Source organism: Mustela nivalis (assembly GCF_964662115.1).
Source record: "Mustela nivalis genome assembly, chromosome: 7".
Classification (NCBI taxonomy): domain Eukaryota; kingdom Metazoa; phylum Chordata; class Mammalia; order Carnivora; family Mustelidae; genus Mustela; species Mustela nivalis.
Window position 1 is genome coordinate 94,649,236 of NC_139026.1, and position 21,381 is coordinate 94,670,616.

The window sequence follows — 21,381 nt, forward strand, 5'->3', positions numbered from 1 at the left end:
GGTTTATATAGTTGGCTGCTCCCACGTTGGGGGCATAGATATTTAAAATTGTTAAATCTTCTTGTTGGACAGACCCTTTGAGTATGATATAGTGTCCTTCCTCATCTCTTATTATAGTCTTTGGCTTAAAATCTAATTGATCTGATATAAGGATTGCCACTCCTGCTTTCTTCTGATGTCCATTAGCATGGTAAATTCTTTTCCACCCCCTCACTTTAAATCTGGAGGTGTCTTCGGGCTTAAAATGAGTTTCTTGGAGGCAACATATAGATGGGTTTTGTTTTTTTATCCATACTGATACCCTTTGTCTTTTGACAGGGGCATTTAGCCCATTCACATTCAGGGTAACTATTGAGAGATATGAATTTAGTGCCATTGTATTGCCTGTAAGGTGACTGTTACTGTATATGGTCTCTGTTCCTTTCTGATCTACCACTTGTAGGGTCTCTCTTTGCTTAGAGGACCCCTTTCAATATTTCCTGTAGAGCTGGTTTGGTATTTGCAAATTCTTTCAGTTGTTGTTTGTCCTGGAAGCTTTTAATCTCTCCTTCTATTTTCAATGATAGCCTAGCTGGATATAGTATTCTTGGCTGCATGTTTTTCTCGTTTAGTGCTCTAAAAATATCATGCCAGCTCTTTCTGGCCTGCCAGGTCTCTGTGGATAAGTCAGCTGCCAATCTAATATTTTTACCATTGTATGTTACAGACTTCTTTTCCCGGGCTGCTTTCAGGATTTTCTCTTTGTCACTGAGACTTGTAAATTTTACTATTAGGTGACGGGGTGTGGGCCTATTCTTATTGATTTTGAGGGGCGTTCTCTGAACCTCCTGAATTTTGATGCTCGTTCCCTTTGCCATATTGGGGAAATTCTCCCCAATAATTCTCTCCAGTATACCTTCTGCTCCCCTCTCTCTTTCTTCTTCTTCTGGAATCCCAATTATTCTAATGTTGTTTCGTCTTATGGTGTCACTTATCTCTCGAATTCTCCCCTCGTGGTCCAGTAGCTGTTTGTCCCTCTTTTGCTCAGCTTCTTTATTCTCTGTCATTTGGTCTTCTATATCACTAATTCTTTCTTCTGCCTCATTTATCCTAGCAGTGAGAGCCTCCATTTTTGACTGCACCTCATTAATAGCTTTTTTTATTTCAACTTGGTTAGATTTTAGTTCTTTTATTTCTCCAGAAAGGGCTTTTATATCTCTCGAGAGGGTTTCTCTAATATCTTCCATGCCTTTTTCGAGCCCGGCTAGAACCTTGAGAATTGTCATTCTGAACTCTAGATCTGACATATTACCGATGTCTGTATTGATTAGGTCCCTAGCCTTCGGTACTGCCTCTTGTTCTTTTTTTTGTGTTGAATTTTTACGTCTGTTCATTTTGGCCAGATAAGAGTAAATGAAGGGGCAAGTGAAATACTAAAAGGGTGGCAACAACCCCAGGAAAATATGCTTTAACCAAATTAGAAGAGATCCAAAATCGTGAGTGGGGAGAAAGGGGATAAAAAGAGGTTCAAAAAGGAAGAAAGGGGAAAAAAAGAACAAAGAAAAGAAAAAAAAAGAAAAGAAAAGAAAAAAAATTTTTTTAAAAAAGAAAACACCTGAGAAAAATGTAAAAAAGAAAAAATATATATATTAGATAAACTAGTAAAAAATCGTTAAAAAAGAAAAAGGTAACAGTTAAAAAAAAAATTTTTTACCCGAAGGCGAGAAGAAAAAAAAAAAAAAACACAAAAAATGAAAAAGAAAAAATTAAATTAACTGCAAGACTAAAAAAAATCACAGGAAAAAAGCCATGAGTTCCGTGCTTGGCTTTCTCCTCCTCTGGAATTCTGCTGCTCTCCTTGGTATTGAAACCGCACTCCTTGGTAGGTGAACTTGGTCTCGGCTGGATTTCTTGTTGATCTTCTGGGGGAGGGGCCTGTTGTAGTGATTCTCAAGTGTCTTTGCCCCAGGCGGAATTACACCGCCCCTACCCGGGGCCGGGGTGAGTAATCCGCTCGGGTTTGCTTTCAGGAGCTTTTGTTCCCTGAGCGCTTTCCATAGAGTTCCGGAGGACGGGAATACAAATGGCGGCCTCCTGGTCTCCGGCCCGGAGGAGCCGAGAGCCCAGGGCCCCACTCCTCAGTGCGCCCTCAGAGAACAGCGCCCAGTCACTCCCGTCTGCCTGACCTCCGGCCGCGCTCCGAGCTCACCGAGCCTGCGACCGGTTCAAGGTAACACCGAGCTGTGAGCTTACTGTCGGCTCTGTCTCTGCAGCCGGCTTTCCCGTTCCAATACCCGCAAGCTCTGCGACACTCAGACACCCCCGATCCTTCTGTGACCCTGCGGGACCTGAGGCCACGCTGACCCAGCGTGGGCTTCGCCCCTGTTTAGCCTCTGGAGCGATGTCCCTCAGCGGAACAAACTTTTAAAAGTCCTGATTTTGTGCGCGGTTGCTCCGCTGCTTGCCGGGAGCCGGCCCCTCCCCCCGGGGTCTATCTTCCCGTCGCTTTGGATTCACTTCTCTGCCGGTCCTACCTTTCAGAAAGTGGTTGTTTTTCTGTTTCCAGAATTGCTGTTCTTCTTCTCTTCGATCTGCCGATGGATTTTCAGGTGTTTGCAATCTTTAGATAAGCTATCTAGCTGATCTCCGGCTAGCTGAAGCAGTCTCAGCTTGCTACTTCTCCGCCATCTTGACTCCTCTAGAGCCTCCATTTTTGATGGCAAATAGCTTTTTTATTTCAACTTGGTTAGATTTTAGTTCTTTTATTTCTCAAAAAAGGGATTCTCTGGAATCTTTAATGCTATTTCAATCCCAGCTAGTATCTTTATAATCATCATTCTGAATTCTAGTTCCAACATCTTACTAATGTCCATATTGATTAGGTTCTTGGCAGTCAGTACTGCCTTTTTTTTTTTTTTTTTTTTTTTTTTTTTTTTTTTTTTGAGGTGAGGCTTTCCATTTTGTTATTTTGTCCAGAGAGGAACATATGAATGAAAGAACAAAATGATAAAAGGGTAACAATGACCCTACCAAAAAAATACTAAATAAATCAGAAAAGACCCAATACTGGGTTTAGGGGGAGAGAAAGGAGAAAAAGAAAAAAAAGACTATGATCAGGCTGGTGAATAAAACAGAGCCACACACTATATTTTGGATGTATTTTGGTCTGTTAGAAGAAACTGCCTCCCAAAACTTTAAAGAAAGAAAAACTTACATATATACCAAAATAAGGGTAAATACAATGAAGGGATAAAATATGACTGCAAAGATGAAAATTTTAAAAGATTTTTTAAAAGGAATTGATAAGAAGTTGATTTTAAAAGGAAGAAAATTTAAAAAAAAAAAAACAGCAAAGAATGTGATCAGACAGGAGACTAAAACAAAGCCATACACTATATTTAGGGTATATTTTGGTCTGTTAGGAGAAACTGTGTCCCAATTTTTTAAAGAAAAACTTATATATATACAAGAATTAAGGTTAAATGCAATGAGGGGGTAGAATATGAATGTAAAGATGAAAATTTAAAAAGATTTTTTTAAGATTTTATTTATATTTATTTATTTGACAGAGATCACAAGTAGGCAGAGAGGTAGGCAGAGAGAGAGGAGGAAGAGGGCTCCCTGCTGAGCAGAGAGCCTGATGCAGGACTTGATCCCAGGACCCCGAGACCATGACCTGAGCTGAAAGCAGAGACTTACTGAGCTGCCCAAGTGCCCCTAAAAAATATTTTTTTAATTTATTTTTTATTTATTTTCAGCATAACAGTATTCATTATTTTTGCACCACACCCAGTGCTCCATGCAATCCATGCCCTCTATAATACCCACCACCTGGTACCCCAACATCCCACCCCCCACCCCTTCAAAAACCCTCAGATTGTTTTTCAGAGTCCATAGCCTCTCATGATTCACCTCCCCTTCCAATTTCCCCCAACTCCCTTCTCCTCTCTAACTCCCCATGTCCTCCATGCTATTTGTTATGCTCCGCAATTTACAAAGGAATTGATAAGATGTTGGTTGAAAAGGAAAGAAGAAAATTTTAAAAAAAAGAAAGAAAAAGAAAAAAATAAAGAAAATTTTAAAAATTAACTTTGAAAGACTAAAGAATCATGGGGGGAAAGCCATCAATTTTATGTGCTCTATTCCCCTAGTCCTGGAGTTTTGCAGTTCTCATTGATTGGTAAACTTGGTCTTGGCTGGATGTTCTTGCTGATTTTCTGAGGGAGGAGCCTGTTGTCTTTGCCCCAGGCAGAATCACACCGCCCTTGCCAGGGTCCTGGGTAGCTTTTGTTCCCTGAAAGCTTTCCATACAGCTTTAGAGGATGAGAGTGAAAATGGTGACCTCCCAATATCTGGCATCAGAGGAGCCAAGAGCTCAGAGCCCTACTCCTTGATGAGCCTTCAGAGAAAAGCAGCCAATCACTCCTGTCTCCTTGGTCTCTGGCCACACTCAGTGCTCATCCAGTCTGTGACAAAGCATTTCTATCTCTGGCACCTGACCCTGTTTGGAGTTTCCAAACCCAGCAGATTCCTGCAGTGCACTCCCATGCCATTTCTCCCACAGGAGGAAAGAAAGTCTCCCCAGATCTGCCGCTTGTTAGGTCTATTGTTGCCCCTCCTCAGCTCCATCTTTCCCCACTCTGATACTTGGGAGTTCTGCCACACTCAGGCACCCCTGGTCTTTCTGTGACCTCAAGGATCCTGAGACCACACTGTCTGAGCAAAGATTCTACCCACTGCTTAGCTACTGGAGAAATGTCCCTCAGTAGAGCAGACTTCTAAAACTTCTGATTTTGTGCTCTACCACTCAATCATTTGCTGGGAGCCAGCTGATGGAGGCTCCCTCCCCCCACAGTCTATCTTCCCAAATATCACCACGGATTCATTTCTCTGCACGTCCTACCTTCCAAAAAGTGGCCACTTTTCTGTTCATAGAATTGCTGCTATTCTTTTCTTTGATCTCCTATTGAGTTTTTAGGTGTTCAGAATGGTTTGATAACTATATAACTGAATTCCTGGGACCAGAAGAAATTTAGGTCTCCTAATCCTCTGTTATCTTGTTCCCAACCCTCTAATTGCAACTGATGAATTATTAAACTCTACATCTGAAGCTAATGATGAAAGTATCAAATGTTGGCTAATTAAATTTAAATTTTAAAAATCATTTGTTTTATTTCAGTGTAAGAATCATCTGAATTAAGCAAATGGGCAAATTGTTAATGATAACATCATCTCCCAAGTCCAACACTGTCTAGGTTTATGCATGGATCTCAGTTTCCACTTACTTGGTGTCAATCTAAGTGAGCTCTATCACACAGAGTCCCTATGTCTTAGAGAAAACTAAGGTTTACCCCCTGCCACTTCAAGCCAACCAAATAACTTCCTTACAAATCCCAGCATACATACAGTAGGTGTTCTTTCTACCCTAGGCTGCCACACTCAGAACTTCTCAAAACTTTTGGCAGTCAAGTTCATTTGGATGTAAATAGAAGAAACTCTCTCAAACAAGTATAAGAAATGGTTGCAGGGGCATCTCAGAGGCCAAATTCAACAAGTACAGCCAAATATAACAAGTTTAGGCTGCCATCAGTTGCTTTCTCTCACACCCCATCTCTATCATTTCTATTTCTGTCTCTATTTCATTATTGCTCTGTCTCACCCTCTTGTAACATTGACTAGTCTTTTGATCATTCATCCATTCTCACATGGCCTTTCATGCCTGCCCCAGGAAGTTCAACTCTTCTTCCAGCCCAGCTACCCTCAGTTAGCACACTCAGACACCACAGGCCATGTATAAATACCCAGGAAAGATATTATAATTGTGGCAACTCAATCCTCATGCCAACAGAGCTCCAATTATTGATGGTCAAAGAGCGGCTCTTTCTAGAATAAGTCCAAGAAAGAGTCTCTTAAGGCAGTGTGGGCTGGGAGGAATTGATCCCACAAATTTAATACAAAATAATCGTTCTCAAAATAAGTCAGTCAGAGAAAGACAATTATCATATGATCTCTCTGATATGAGGAGTTTGAGAGGCGGGGGGGGGGGTGTCTTGGGTGGTAAGAAAGGAAAAAATGAAACAAGATGGGATTGGGAGGGAGATAAACCATAAGAGACTCTTAATCTCACAAAACAAACTGAGGGTTTCTGGGGTGTAGGGAGTAGGGATAGGGTGGCTGGGTTATGGACATTGGGGAAAGTATGTGTTATGGTGAGTGCTGTGAAGTGTGTAAGCCTAACAAGTCACAGACCTGTATTCCTGGGGCAAATAATACATTATATATTAATAAATAAAAATAATAATAACAATAACCACTCTCCGTAGGCTTCTGACTGGACTGCATTTATCTCTTCTTTCATAAATTTATACCACTTTTGTTTTCTTCACCTTCTCATCCTTTTCTCCTCTGCATCATATGTTTCCAATATATCACCTGTCTTGGTTGATACATCTTTGTCCTTCAGCCCCCCCCCCCCAATATGGGCTTTTTTTACTTTTCTACTAAGAGTCTGAGGGATGTAAGACTCTTGGTCAATTACACATTATCAGTCTCAAACCCTCTATTTGCAACATTCATCCTTAGATTTCTCTGCCTATGGCAAAAAAAAGTATTTTTTTAAAAAACAATTGTTCACCATAGAATACTAAAGACAAACTTCATGAACTACCAGATTTACTCCAGACTACCCCTGAAAATAGAACCTTCTTCTCCCCAAATCCAAGAAAAAACTTCAGTACCTTTGGTCTCTTAGCCAAAACCCTTCTTAACACCACAACATGGGCCTCTCCTTCACAGACTTCATGATCCCTGGAGATCAGTCTTCTACTGACATTGCCATATAAATGATTGATAGATTGCCATATGTGGGTAGAAGGAGCCTAGAAATGCAGAATCCAAAAGGAAATGGTGAGGAGCCATGAAGGAAGGAAGTTCAACCCCATGAAGAACAGGGAGGATATAGAATATCCTGACTTCTGTCAGAAAGCAGGAATCAAGAACAATAATCCAACACAGGGAGGAAATAGGTTGATCTGAAAAAATTCCTGAGCTTTCCCTATGGTGATGCAGTAATGCCACTGACAACAGGAAGCAAACACCACTTCTAAATCCCTCACATTTCTGAAGAGGCTTGGAGCATACTGTAGCATACCCTGCTCTCAAATGCCAATAATCCAGGGTACCTGCTGTGGGACTTTGCAAAAGTTATGTGACTTCTAGATGCTTAATTCTCTCATCTACAAAATGGGTAAAATAGTAATAGCAGTAATAGTAACTTGTCTTGTAGTTACTATATTCCAAGCACTTTTCTAAGCATTCCACATATATTAACACATTTAGTTCATGTGACAAACATGATACAGGTATTACTCTTACCACTATTTGAGAGATGAGGCAGCTGAGGTACAGAGGGACTAGGCAACTTGTTAAAAGTCACACAACTAATAGTAAGTGAGCTGAGAGCCTAATAATAATAACTGAGAGCCTAATAAAATGTTGTAAGCATAAAATGATAAAAGGAATGGAAGTTGCTGCAACCCTGCCCAGCTCAAGTAAGCTGCTCAAGAAACTGATATAGTTGCATTTTTTAAACTATTGTTATCATTATTATTGTTTCAGTTCCCACAAGGCTTTTATGCTGTAACTGATACCCTTGTGGCAACTTCCTCATGAGTCTGTTTGGACATCTCTAGTTACCTGCCAAATGTTATTCCCCAACATTATTTCCTTAGAAGAAATTAGACTTCTCTAATTAGACTTCTCTAGACCTGGGTCCCCAGGGAAATAGTTTATCCCTTAATGTCTCTGCTCAGTTACTAGATAAAATGTGATCCTTCAAACTGGTATAAAGTCACAAAGAAGTCCATAACAGGTCTTCAGACAAAATGAAGAAAGTGGATTTTGAATACTAAAGAGTGCCATTAGCTTATATAAGGCAATATCTTCAAGAATTATGGATCCAATACTAATCTGAATTGACTGTAGAAAGAGCAGTAGCAAGCAAGAGCTAGAAATTATTTCTTTTCACACTAGTGCTCAAGAAGCCTGTATGCCCTATGAGAAAATAGATTATGGATCAGCACTAGAAAAGGAAGTATGTTACATTTTATTCTACTTTTTCATCTACATCTGACATCGCAATTTTGACCCATAGCATCCAGAGGTAAAATCTCTCATCATCTTTCCTAAGTGGCAAAAGTGAGTATGTTCACAGTCATCAATGTTACCCCTTCTATCATGATGGATTAGAAGACCTGATTGTGATTGCTACTGTTTTTTACCATTACATATCATGTTTTTTTTTAATTTTAATGATCAAGATCGGTATAAAGTAAAAGGGAAAGTCTTCCAATTTTTCTTCAGTGGCACTCCAGAAATAGCTATCATTGATCATTTGGTATTCTTCCAGATTATTTTCTATGCACTTTGAAATATACATATAAATTTCCAATTCCTTACACAGATAAAATCACACAATATGTAATGAGCAGTAACTGTTAATTTCACTAACAATATGCTGTAATTATATCCAAGGCAGTATAAATCAACCTCCCATCTATTCCAACTAGGAATGATCGTAACTTATTTAGCCATTCACGTATTGGTGGAATTTTTATTGTTGACAATTTTTCAATATCTCAAACAATGATAAAATGAAAATGCAGAATATGCCACACCTATGCTGGTATTTATATGAAATATGAATGTAAATTTTTGAATGACAATCTAAATAATTCATCAAAGACCAGAAGCTAGTGAACAAAAGTCTGAGCCTCCCAGTCAGAGTGAGACATTTCCTAGACCTTATAGTCTAATGGTAACAATGATCCACGTTCACGGATGGGCTCCATTGTGTATTTATTCCAGATAAGCACTCACTTCAGAAAGGATCTTGACATTCCTGAGTTTCTGGGAATCTGGAAGATCAGGACGCAAGGTAAATACCCAAAAGCATCCTTGAACCTAGGAAGTTCTTTCCTGAGAGCAATCCTTCTGATCTTAAGGACCAGGGTGACCTTTCCCTAGTTGTCTACACCAGAGTTTTATCTATGTCCTAGAACCTGAACGAGTATAAGAAGGGATCCAGGTCTAGATAAACATTCCTCCCTGAGTATTTAAAGCAGTTAAAGAAAGCTTCCCTGTAATTATTAAATATCTCTTATCTCTCTCCCATCAGTTAAAATCAGGAGAAAGCGCTTCATACAGAAAAGAATTCAATGTTCCAGAGCTTTCTCAAGCCCTGCTGCCAGACACAAAAGCCAAAACACATAAAAAGAACTAGCCACTCTTGCATTGCACAGCTGGGGATTGTTATAAGATAGAACAAAGAATAGGATATCCAGTATGTTGAAGAGGGCAATGAAGCAAATAATTAAAGCAATAAGGTTGAAGAAAGGGACATTCCTATCATAGGAAAAGGGCTGCATAGATATGAGAAGAAAATTAAGAAAAAGAGAGTAAAAATGAAAATGCAGAATATGCCAGGTGCCTAGGTGGCTCAGTTGGTTAAGCATCTGACTCTTAATTTCAGCTCAGGTCATGATCTCAGGATAATGAGACCGAGCCCAGTATTGGCTCCACACTGGGTATAGATCCTGCTTAAGATTCTCTCTCTCCCTTTCCATCTGTTCCTCCCCTAACCCCCACTCACATGCTATCTCTATCTCTATCTCTAAAAAGAAAGAAAGAAAGAAAAAGAAAGAAAGAAAGAAAGAAAGAAAGAAAGAAAGAAAGAAAGGGAGGGAGGGAGGGAGGGAGGGGAGAAAAAATACACAATATGCATTAAGAAGAGCCGGGTGGCCATGTGTTATTCTAAGGAAAAGGTCTCAGAAATAAAACCTCCTAAATGGGGACTTTATCATATAGATTTGGGGCCAGATTGAGACCAACATTCTCCTTTAGTCAGTTGGACAAAAGAATTTCCCATGAAAAAATTCCAAGGTAAAGCCACATCCTCACTCAATATTCCTGAACTTTGCTATCCTTCTCATCACTTGTTTGTCTCCTTCTCAGCTTCACAGGCAGCAAAGGTTAGCAATGAAAAACCAAACCTTCCTGACAGAATTCATTCTGTTGGGACTAACAGACATCCCAGAGATCAAACCTATAATCTTTATATTTCTCCTCCTCACCTACATATTCAGCATCATTGGAAACCTGACAATCATCACCCTTACACTACTGGACTCCCACCTCCAGACTCCCATGTATTTCTTCCTCCGGAATTTCTCCTTCTTAGAAATTTCCTTCACAACCACTTTCACTCCCAGGCTGCTGTTCAGCATCACAACTGGCAACAAGACCATCAGCTTTGCTGGCTGTTTCACTCAGTATTTCTTTGCCATCCTCTTCGGAGCCACAGAGTTTTACCTTCTGGCTGCCATGTCCTATGACCGCTATGTGGCCATCTGCAAACCCTTGCATTACTTGACCATCATGAGCAGCAAGGTCTGCATCCAGCTGGTTCTCTGCTCTTGGTTGGCTGGATTTCTAATCATCATATCCCCAATCATCCTCACCAGTCAGCTGGATTTCTGTGCCTCCAACATGCTGAATCATTACTATTGTGACTATGGACCCCTCCTAGAAATATCTTGCTCAGACACAAGATTCCTGGAGCTGCTTGACTTTATCTTAGCAGTTGTCACCTTGATGGTCACCCTGGTACTGGTGATTTTCTCCTATACAAACATCGTCTGGACCGTCCTCAGGATCTCTTCTGCTCAGCAAAGGAAAAAGGCCTTTTCCACCTGTTCTTCCCACATGATTGTCATCTCCCTCTCTTATGGCAGCTGCATCTTCATGTATATAAAGTCCTCAGCAAGAGAAGGAATTGCCTTCAATAAGGGAGTAGCTGTGCTCAATACCTCAGTTGCCCCTTTATTGAACCCATTCATTTACACTCTAAAGAACAAACAAGTAAAACAAGCTTTCAAGGATGTTACCAGGAAAATAGTGCATCTTAATTCATTTTAATGGCCTCAAAAATCAATGAAAATTCTGAATAAAATTCATGAAGTTACTCCAACTGATAAATTGAGTTTCTGAAATCTCTTTCAAAGTAATTGCTCATATCAATGGATTGTGCATATGTATCAAAATTTTATTTCAAATTTGCAAGCAAGAGAAAGATATTCAAAGATATTTTTTCTGATACATATCTTTTAATAAAGGTGAAAACTAGGGGAAAATATATTTAAACTACATACAAAAAATAACTATATGATTAAAAATTATTTTGCTTATCATAAATTTGGTGATCAGCTGAATGAATAAGTCTATTTTTCCACATGAAGCTCTTCATCTTACCAATAACTATCAAAAACTTGTAGGCACATTTTGTCAGAAATTCCTAGGTACTTCCCAGAAAATGTAACTTATGAGGTCAAACACAAAAACAAATTCTACTCCAGATAATCTTTCTCAGGTTTTCACCAATTTGCTTTCTCAAGCTTCTCCCTCTTATAGTTCTTAAAGATTACCTCTTTCAAGTATCTCCTACAGAAAATATTTCCTACTCTAGGTGACAGTATGGAATCTCATGATTATTCACAAGGACATTTCTGACTCTCATTTGAGAACCGAAATCAGAAGGAAAACTGTTAACTTAGGAATCTTTGGACTAAATTTAAAGGAAAAATCAGGGGGCACCTGGGTGGCTCAATGAGTTAAGCCTCTGCCTTCAGCTCAGGTCATGATTTCAGGGTCCAGAGATTGAGTCCCGCATTGGGCTCTCTGCTCAGCGGGAAGCCTGCTCTCCCCTCTCTCTCTCTCTGCCTACCTCTCTGCCTACTTGTGATGTCTCTCTGTGTCAAATAAATAAATACAATCTTTTTAAAAATAAAAAATAAAGAAATTGATGGTCTTTTTAGCATAGAAGAAGGAAAAGGAGTGAGCCAGGTGAAGCAGAAAGTTTTGCTGGTATGGTTCCCTAGTGTGAAAAATTCTAGAAAGAGGCTAGTGTGTCTGGAGTCAAGGAGAAGTTATAAAATGAAGTTGAAGAGGCAACCTATGCAGTAAATAAAGCAAGTAGAGATGTTAAAAAATAATAATAATAAAAAAAATAAATAAATAAAGGAAAAATCAAGTGAGGTGATATCTTAGACCTTGTTAACAATGACCAAAATCTGTAAAAGCTGGAGTGTGGCAAAGTGTGCCTGACTTTTAGAGAGTACATTCATAAATGAAATTGAGAAGATTGGAGGTGTTAAAGATGCTAGTTAGGGAGGCCTTAGGATGCTATGATCTATTGACTATCTCCACAACTTCCTGCAGTTCGAGTCCCTTGGTTACCCCACTGACTTTGCCAATCCTTATAAATGCTTCTGACAGTCAAGTGGAGCCACTTGGCCTCTACTTATTTGGGTCCCATCATACCCATGAAAATTAACAAGCCCAGACCTGTAACCATCTGTCCTACCATCATCCCTGATGAATGAGTGTCATTACTGAATTTTCTGGTGATGCTGATATCCTTCTCAGCAGCACATTCCTTATCTCCCTGGTGTTGCATCCCATTGCCCCCCCTGTAGAACAAATCTTCTAGTGGATCTGATGTTCTTACATCATTCTACCTACCTCAGCCTTTTTATTCCTTCCATTACCATCTTTCAGGGCAGAGGAGGTGGATGGTGAGATGGGTGAAATTGGTGATGGGGATTAAAGAGTACAGTTACCAAGATAAGCACTGAGTAATGTATAGAATTGCTGAATCAGTACATCATACACATAAAACTAATATAACACTATATGTTAATCACACTGGAATTAAAATTTAGAACTTAATAAAAAGAAAAAATGAATATTTTCAAGATCCCAACAACCAAATACTAAAGAAATAGAAAATATGATTAACACTCAAAAGAAATAAAATAAAATAAAATGGAAAAAAAAGAAAATATGATTAAAATCTTTCCCACAAAGAAAACACCTAGTTGGGTGTCTCCACTGGTATTTTCTACCAGACACTTAAGGAATAAATCATACCAATTTTCCATTAATTCTTCCAGAAAATTAGAAAAGAAAGAAGTACTTCCCAACTCATTGGAGACCCACCTTACCCCGAAACCAAAACCAAACAAATACATTTCAAAAAACTTCACATCAATATCCTCCATAAATGTAGACGTTAAAGTCTGAATAAAATTTTACCAAACCTAATCAAGCAATATATTAAAAATGATAATATATTATGACCATTGGCCATAAATATGACTGGCTTCAAAATATCTGTCAATCACAGACTCATTAAGGTGTATACATCAAATGTGTGTAATTTTTTTTTCATTTTTTATAAGTTTTTTTTCATTTTTATTTTAATTCCAGTTAGTTAACATATACTTTAATATTAGTTTCAGGTGTACAGTATAATGACTCTATACTTCCCAACAACACCAGATGCTTGTACATGTATACCCCTTAATCCCTGCAACCTATTTAAACCATCCCTTCATTCACCTCCTCTCTGGTAGCCATCAGTTTGTTCTCTATAGTTAAGAGTCCATTTCTTGGCTTGCCTCTCTCTCTCTTCTTTTTCCCTTTGGTGGTTTGTTGTGTTTCTTAAATTCCACAGATGAATGAAATCGTATGGTATTTTTGTCTTTCTCTGACTGACTTATTTTGCTTACCATTATACTCTCTAGCTCCACCCATGTCGTTGCAATGGCAAGATCCCATTCTTTTTATGGCTGAGTAATATTCCATTGTACATATATACCACATCTTCTTTATCCACTCTTCGATTGTTGGACATGGGCTATTTCCACAATTTGGCTATTGTAGATAATGTTGCTATAAACATCAGGGTGCATGTATCCCTTTGAATTAGTATTTTTCTATCCTTTAGGTAACTACCTAGTAATGAAATTACTGTATAATAGGGTAGTTCTCTTTTTAATTCCTTTAGAACCTACATAACTGTTTTTCAGACTGGCTGTACCAGTTTTCCCTCTCACCAACTGTGTAAGAGTGGTCCCCTTTCTCCATCCTCAACAACATCTGATGCTTCTTGTGTTGTTAATTTTAGTAATTCTGACAGGGGTGAGGTGACATCTCATTGTAGTTTCAATTTTCATTTCTCTGATGACAAATGATGTTGAGCATCTCTTCATGTGTCTGTTGGCCATCTGGATATCTTTGAAAAAATGTTTATTCTTGTCTTCTGCCCAGTTGTTAATTGGATTGTTCCAGGTTTGGGTGTTGTGTTTTATAAATTCTCTACCTATTTTGGATATAACCCTTTGTAAGATATGTCAATAGCAAATATTTTCTCTCATAGGTTGCTTTTTAGTTTTGTTGATTATTCCTTCACTATGTAAGTGTTTTTATTTTGATGAAGTCCCAATACTTTATTTTTGCTTTTTTTTTCCCCTTGCTTCAGGAGACATTATCTAGAAAGGTGCTAGAGCTAACATCAAAGAAGTTACTGCCTGTGTTCTCTTCTGGGATTTTTATGGTTTCAGGTCTTATATTTAAGTCTTTAATCATTTTGCATTTATTTTTGTATAGTGTAATAAAGTGGTCCAGTTTCTTTCTTTTGAATGTTGCTATCCACTTTTCTCAACAACATTTATTGAAGAGATACCTAAGTTGTACAGGACAGGGGGCTTGGCTAGGATAGAGCCACTTTGCTGCTCCTGGAGAGAAGGCCAGAAAACAACCTGGGGGCAGACAGTGTGGAAACAGTGATCTGAAGTATGCCTAGGGCACACAGTGGGGAAATTATTCATACTTCTTGGAGGAAGTCTCTGAGAGACAGCATTCATGGAGATACCTCTCTGGGAACAAAACAGCTGACCAGCACCATTCCCTTTACCAAGACCTCAGCGTAAACACAGAGCCTCTCAGGAAGCAGGAGATTACCTACACTGGCTACCTAACTTGCTTACACCAAGCCCCTGCATACCAGGTGAACTTCCCTTCTCAGTCAAGCTTCCCTCAGTCCCACAACAACAGGTCCCACACCCAGAAGATCAGCACAAACCCCTGCCCACACCAAGTGGCTTATTAGGGCCTCAGTTCAGTGGAGGTGGTGACAGGTCTCATTTCACAAGCAGACCAGAGCATACTTACTTAAAACTTGCCACCTTCAGGACAAAACCAAACACTGCCAATAACATGCAAGGAGTGCCTCTGCAGATGACTGGCCTGAAGGATAGAGCAGCCATAATCTCACAGAAGACTTCAGGCAGCACACACAGAAGAAATCCCTTGAAGCACAAGGCCCAGGGCATTGAATAACCTCATCTTCATAAAGCCATTACTTTCAGAAACAGGAGACATAACTGGCTTTTCTAACACAGAGAAAAAGACAGAGACTTAGATATAATGTCAAGACAGGAGAATGTATCCCAAGGCCACAGCCAGGGATCTCAGCAAAATAGATATAATTAACATGTCTAATGGAGAATCTCAAACAACAATCATAAGGATACTCACTGAGCTTGAGAACAGAATAGAAGACATCAGTGAGAGTCATACCATAGAGATAAAAGGTTAAAAAGAATCCATCAGAGATGAAGACTGCAATAAATGAGATTGGAAACAGGCTCAATGCAACATACATCACGCTGGAAGAAGCAGAGGAATGAATTAATGAACTAGAAGACAAAATAATGGAAAATAATGAAGCTTAACAAAAGAGAGAAAGAAGAATTATGCAACAGGAAAATAGATTTGGGGAATTCAGTGATTCCACCAAACATAATAACATTCATATTATGGAAGACCCATGAGAAGAAAGAGAAAAGGGGTAAGAACATATATTTGAAAAACTAATAGCAAAAAAATTTCCTAATCTGGGGAAGGAAGCAGACATCCAGATCCAGAAGGCACAGAGAACTCTCATCAAAATCAACAAAAGCAGGCCAACACCAAGACACATTTTAATTACATTTGCAAAATATACTGATAAAGAAAAAATTGTAATAGCAACAAGACAAAAGAAGTCATTAACAACAACAACAACAAAAAAGACATCATTAACTTGCAAGGGAAAACCCACAGGCTAGCTACAGATTTCTCAAGAGAAACAGAGCACGTCAGAAAGGACTGACATGATACATTCAAAGTGCTGAATGGAAAAAATCTACATCAAGAATACTCTATCCAACAAGGCTTTCATCCAGAATAGAATGAGAGAGTTTCCCAGATAAATAAAAACTAAAGGATTTCGTGACAACTAAACCAGCCCCACAAGAAATATTAAAAGGGACTTTGTGAGTGGAAAGGAGAGGCAAAAAGTGACAATATAAAAGAAATCCAAAAGCAGTAAAAATCAAAAAACTCATACCAAAAACAAGGATAAAATATATAATAACATATACCTAAAACGTGGGGAGAAGAGGAGAAAAGAATGCATTCAAGGTGCTTCGATGGTTTAGTCAGTAACTCTTTTTTTTTTTAATATCTTTTCAGTGTAACAGTATTCATTGTTTTTGCACCACACCCAGTGCTCCATGCAATCCATGCCCTCTCTAATACCCACCACCTGGCTCCTCCAACGTCCCCCCTGACCCCTTCAAAACCCTCAGATTGTTTTTCAGAGTCCATAGTCTCTCATGGTTCACCTCCCCTTCCAATTTCCCTCAACTCCCTTCTCCTCTCCATCTCCCCATGTCCTCCATGTTATTTCTTATGCTCCACAAATAAGTGAAACCATATGATAATTCACTCTCTCTGACTGACTTATTTCACTCAGCATCATCTCTTCCAGTCCCATCCATGTTGCTACAAAACTTGGGTATTCATCCTTTCTGATGGAGGCATAATACGCCATGGTGTATATGGACCACATCTTCCTTATCCATTCATCCATTGAAGGGCATCTTGGTTCTTTCCACAGTTTGGCAACCGTGGCCACTGCTGCTATAAACATTGGGGTACAGATGGCCCTTCTTTTCACGACATCTGTATCTTTGGGGTAAATACCCAGGAGTGCAATTGCAGGGTCATAGGGAAGCTCTATTTTTAATTTCTTGAGGAATCTCCACACTGTTTTCCAAGGTGGCTGCACCAACTTGCATTCCCACCAACAGTGTAAGAGAGTTCCCCTTACTCCACATCCTCTCCAACACATGTTGTTTCCTGTCTTGCTAATTTTGGCCATTCTAACTGGTGTAAGGTGGTATCTCAATGTGGTTTTAATTTGAATCTCCCTGATGGTTAGTGATGATGAACATTTTTTCATGTGTCTGATAGCCATTTGTATGTCTTCATTGGAGAAGTGTCTGTTCATATCTTCTGCCCATTTTTTTATATGATTGTCTGTTTTGTGTGTGCTGAGTAACTCTTGCAACTCTTCCTCTTGGGTTCATGATTTCAAGCCCCACGATGGTGTGGAGTGTACATTTAAAAAAAAAAAAAAGAATACATTCAAACTTGAACAATCATCAACTTAATGTAGACTGCTATTTCCAGAAAACGTTATATGCAAATATCAAAAACCCTAATAAACATGCAAAGAATAAATAGAAAGAAACCCAAATATATCACTAAAGAAAATCAAGAAAACATGAAGGAGAGAAAGACAAGAAAGGATCAGAGAAAAATCTCCAGAAACAATGGCAAAATAAGTAATAAATGGCAATAAATTTATATCTATCAATAATTATTTGAATGTAAATGGACTAAACACTCCAATCAAAGGATGGCAGGTGTCAGAATGGATTTAGGGGAAAAAAAAAAAGACCCAGATATATGCTGCCTACAAGAGACTCAATTTAAACCTAAAAACACCTGCAGATCAGAAGTGAGGACATAGAGAAATACTTATCATGCAAATGGATGTCAAAAGAAAGTCAGGTAACAATATTTATATTGGACAAATGACGTTAAAACAGACTATAAAAAGAGACAAGGGTACTATATAATTATACAGGGACAATCCAACAAGTAGATATAATGGTTGTGGGGTGCCTGGGTTGCTCAGTTGATTAAATGTCTGCTTTCAGCTCAGGTCATGATCCCAGGATTTTGGGACTGAGCCCCACATCTGGGAAGCATGCTTTTCCCTCTCCCTCTACTGCTCCCCCTGCTTATACACACTCTCTCTTTCTCTCTCTATGTCAAATGAATAAATAAATAATCTTTTTTAAAAAGAAGATATAAGGGGCGCCTGGGTGGCTCAGTGGGTTAAGCCGCTGCCTTCGGCTCAGGTCGTGATCTCAGAGTCCTGGGATCGAGTCCTGCATCGGGCTCTCTGCTCAGCGGAGAGCCTGCTTCCCTCTCTCTCTGTCTGCCTCTCCATCTACTTGTGATTTCTCTCTGTCAAATAAATAAATAAAATCTTTAAAAAATATATATAATAGTTGTAAATATTTATGCACCCAATATGGGAACACCCAAATATATAAAACAATTTGTAACAAACATAAAGCAACTAACTGACAGTAACACAATAAAAGGAGAGGACTTTAACATCCCAATTTCATCAATGGACAGATCATTTAAAGAGAAAATCAACAAGGAAACAATAGCTTTGAGTGACACACTGGACAAGATGGACTTAGCAGTTGCATTCAGAACATTCCATCCTAAAACAGCAGAACACACATTCTTCTCAAGTACACAATGGACATTCTCCAGAATAGAGTACATACTAGGTCACTAGGTCATACTAGATTGTAGGCTAAATTGGCCACCCACTCACCAACTTCCCCTGGTCAGCAAAGACTAGTAGGGAATTGGGATGTCCCACACTGCCACAACAAATTGGCATGAGTCAGATCTCTGCTTTACCTTCCCTGCTGAGTGTACACCCCCACTAAAGAGAAAAAAGACAGTGTGAATCAATGCCTTACTTTCAGTGTGAAGGTGTCATTGGGGCCAAGAAAGAAGCTGCACTTGGAGCCCACCCATATGCCATGGGGCAGCAGGTCTAGAGTACTCCACTTTTGACAGAATGGTTTTGGCAGCACTGAGGAAAAGACTGAAACTATGCAGTCACTTGGCCTTGTGTTACACCTCAAAAAAGAGACTGCTAAAAAAAAAAACATATTACATAGCATTCAGAATATTATAATAAAATATCCAGAACATCAAGAAAACAATCAAAAATTGATCATCACAGGCACCTGGTAACACTTAACCTAGTGACACTTAACACTGAACCTGGGTGGTTCAGTCAGTTAAGTGCCTGAATCTTGCTTTCCCCTTAGGTCCTGATCTTAGCGTCCTGATATCAAGCCCCACATCAGGATGCGTGATCAGCGGGGAGTCTGCTTGAGGATTTTCTCTCTCCCTCTTGCTCTGTCCCTCCCCTCACTCACACACTCTTTCTCTCTGGAGCTCTTTCTCTCTCTAAAATAAATAAATCTTTTTTTTAAAAAAACTGTTCATCATGATACACCTGGGTGGCTCAGTTGGTTAAGCTGCTGCCTTCAGCTCAGGTCATGATCCCAGGGTCCTGGGATCGAGTCCTACATCAGGCCCTTGTCCAGCGGGGAACCTGCTTCTCTCTCTGCTTCTGCCTACCACTGTGCCTGCTTGTGCACTCTCTCTGACAAATAAATAAATAAAATCTAAAAAATTGTTCATCACACAAAGAACCAGAAATACAACTTAAATGAAAAAAAAGACAATCGATAGATGCCAACACTTGGATGAATCAAATTTTGGGATTATCTCACAGGGATTTTAAACCAACCATCATAAAAATGTTTCACTGCAATTGTGGATTCTCTTTAAATAAGTGAAAAAATAGAAAATATTATAAAGAAAGTTATAAAAAGGAACTAAAAGGAAATTATAGAACTTAAAATTATAGTAACAGAAATTTTGAAAACTCATTGAATGACCTCATTAATAAAGATGACTGAAGACAGAATAGGTGAACGTGACAGATCAGTAGAATTTACTCAGAACAGAAACTAAATACATTTTTTAAAAATGAATGAAGCCTCAGGCATCCATGGGACAATTAGAAAAGAGCTAACATTGGCAAAACTGTAGTCCAAAAGGAAAGAAGAGAGTAGAGCTAAGAAAGGATTCCAAGAAAGAATTGCCAAAAACTTCCCAAATTTGGAAGAAAAAAACACATAAACCTGCAGATTCAAACAGCAGATCAACCATATTCATCAGGGATGTTGGTCTGAAATTCTCCTTTTTGGTAGGGTCTTTGCCTGGTTTGGGGATCAGGGTAATGCTGGCTTCATAAAAAGAGTCTGGAAGTTTTCATTCTGCTTTCATTTTTTGAAACAGCTTCAGGAGAATAGGTATTATTTCTTCTTTGAAAGTTTGGTAGAATTCCCCAGGGAATCCATCAGGTCCTGGGCTCTTGTTTTTTGGGAGGTTTTTGATCACTGTTTCAATCGCCTTACTAGATATTGGCCTATTCAGGTTGTCAATTTCTTCCTGGTTCAGTTTTGGAAGTTTATAGGTTTCCAGGAATGCATCCATTTCATCTAGATTGCTTAACTAATTGGCATATAAGTGTTGATAATAATTTCTGATGATTGTTTCTATTTCCTCAGTGTTAGTTGAGATCTCTCTCTCTTTTCATCCATAATTTTATTAATTTGGGTCTTCTTTCTTTTCCTTTGGATTAGTTTGGCCAATGGCTTATCAGTTTTATTGACTCTTTCAAAAAACCAGCTTCTAGTTTCATTGATGTGTTCTACTGTATCACTAGTTTCTATCTCATTGATCTCTGCTCTAGTCTTCATTATTTCCTTACTGTGTGTGGAGTTGGTTTAATTTGTGTTGATTTTGATTCTCCAGTTCTTTAAGGTGTAAAAGCAGCTTGTGTATTCTGGGTTTTTTAATTTTTTGAAAGAGGCTTGGGTAGTTATGCTAGTTATGCTAGTTATGCCTTTGCTGTATTCCATAGGTTTTGGACCAAAGTGTCTTCATTCTCATTGGTTTCCATGAATATTAAAGTTCTTCTTGATTTACTGGGTGATCCAAGCATTCTTAAGCAAGGTAGTTTTTAGCTTCCAGGTGTTTGAATTCCTTCCAAACTTTTTCTTGTGGTTGAGCTCCAGTTTCAAAGAATTGTAATCTGAGAATATGCAGGGATTAATCTCAGTCTTTTGGTATTGGTGGAGCCCTGATTTGTGACCCAGTATGTGGTCTATTCTGGAGAAGGTTCCATATTAGAAGAATGAGCATTCTGTTGTTTTAGGGTCAAATAGCTCATCAGATTTCAAATCGAATAAAGCCAAAGAAATACACATCAAGACATATAACAATTAAATTTTGGGGTGCTGGTAATTTGGATGTGATATTTACTCAATATAGTTACTTCCTTTGTGTACTTTTTCAATGCTTGTTAAATTTAAATAAAAGATTTATTTTAAAAGTGATGAAATAGGGGGAGGAGTCAAGATGGCGGAGAAGTAGCAGGCTTAGACTACTTCAGGTAGCAGGAGATCAGCTAGATAGCTTATCAATCCATTGCAAATACCT

The 21,381-nt window shown here is 38.8% G+C and overlaps 1 protein-coding gene across 1 annotated transcript; it reads left to right on the forward strand.

Moving 5' to 3' along the window:
* The first annotated feature begins 7,827 nt into the window (after window positions 1-7,827).
* On the forward strand, window positions 7,828-11,013 carry LOC309869882 (olfactory receptor 6C4-like). The gene is made up of 3 exons (XM_082741656.1): window positions 7,828-8,175; window positions 8,845-8,914; window positions 9,991-11,013. Exon 3 carries the CDS (start codon window positions 10,015-10,017, stop codon window positions 10,951-10,953), a length of 939 nt encoding a protein of 312 aa, XP_082597782.1. The 5' UTR covers window positions 7,828-8,175; window positions 8,845-8,914; window positions 9,991-10,014; the 3' UTR covers window positions 10,954-11,013.
* The last annotated feature ends 10,368 nt before the right edge of the window (window positions 11,014-21,381 follow it).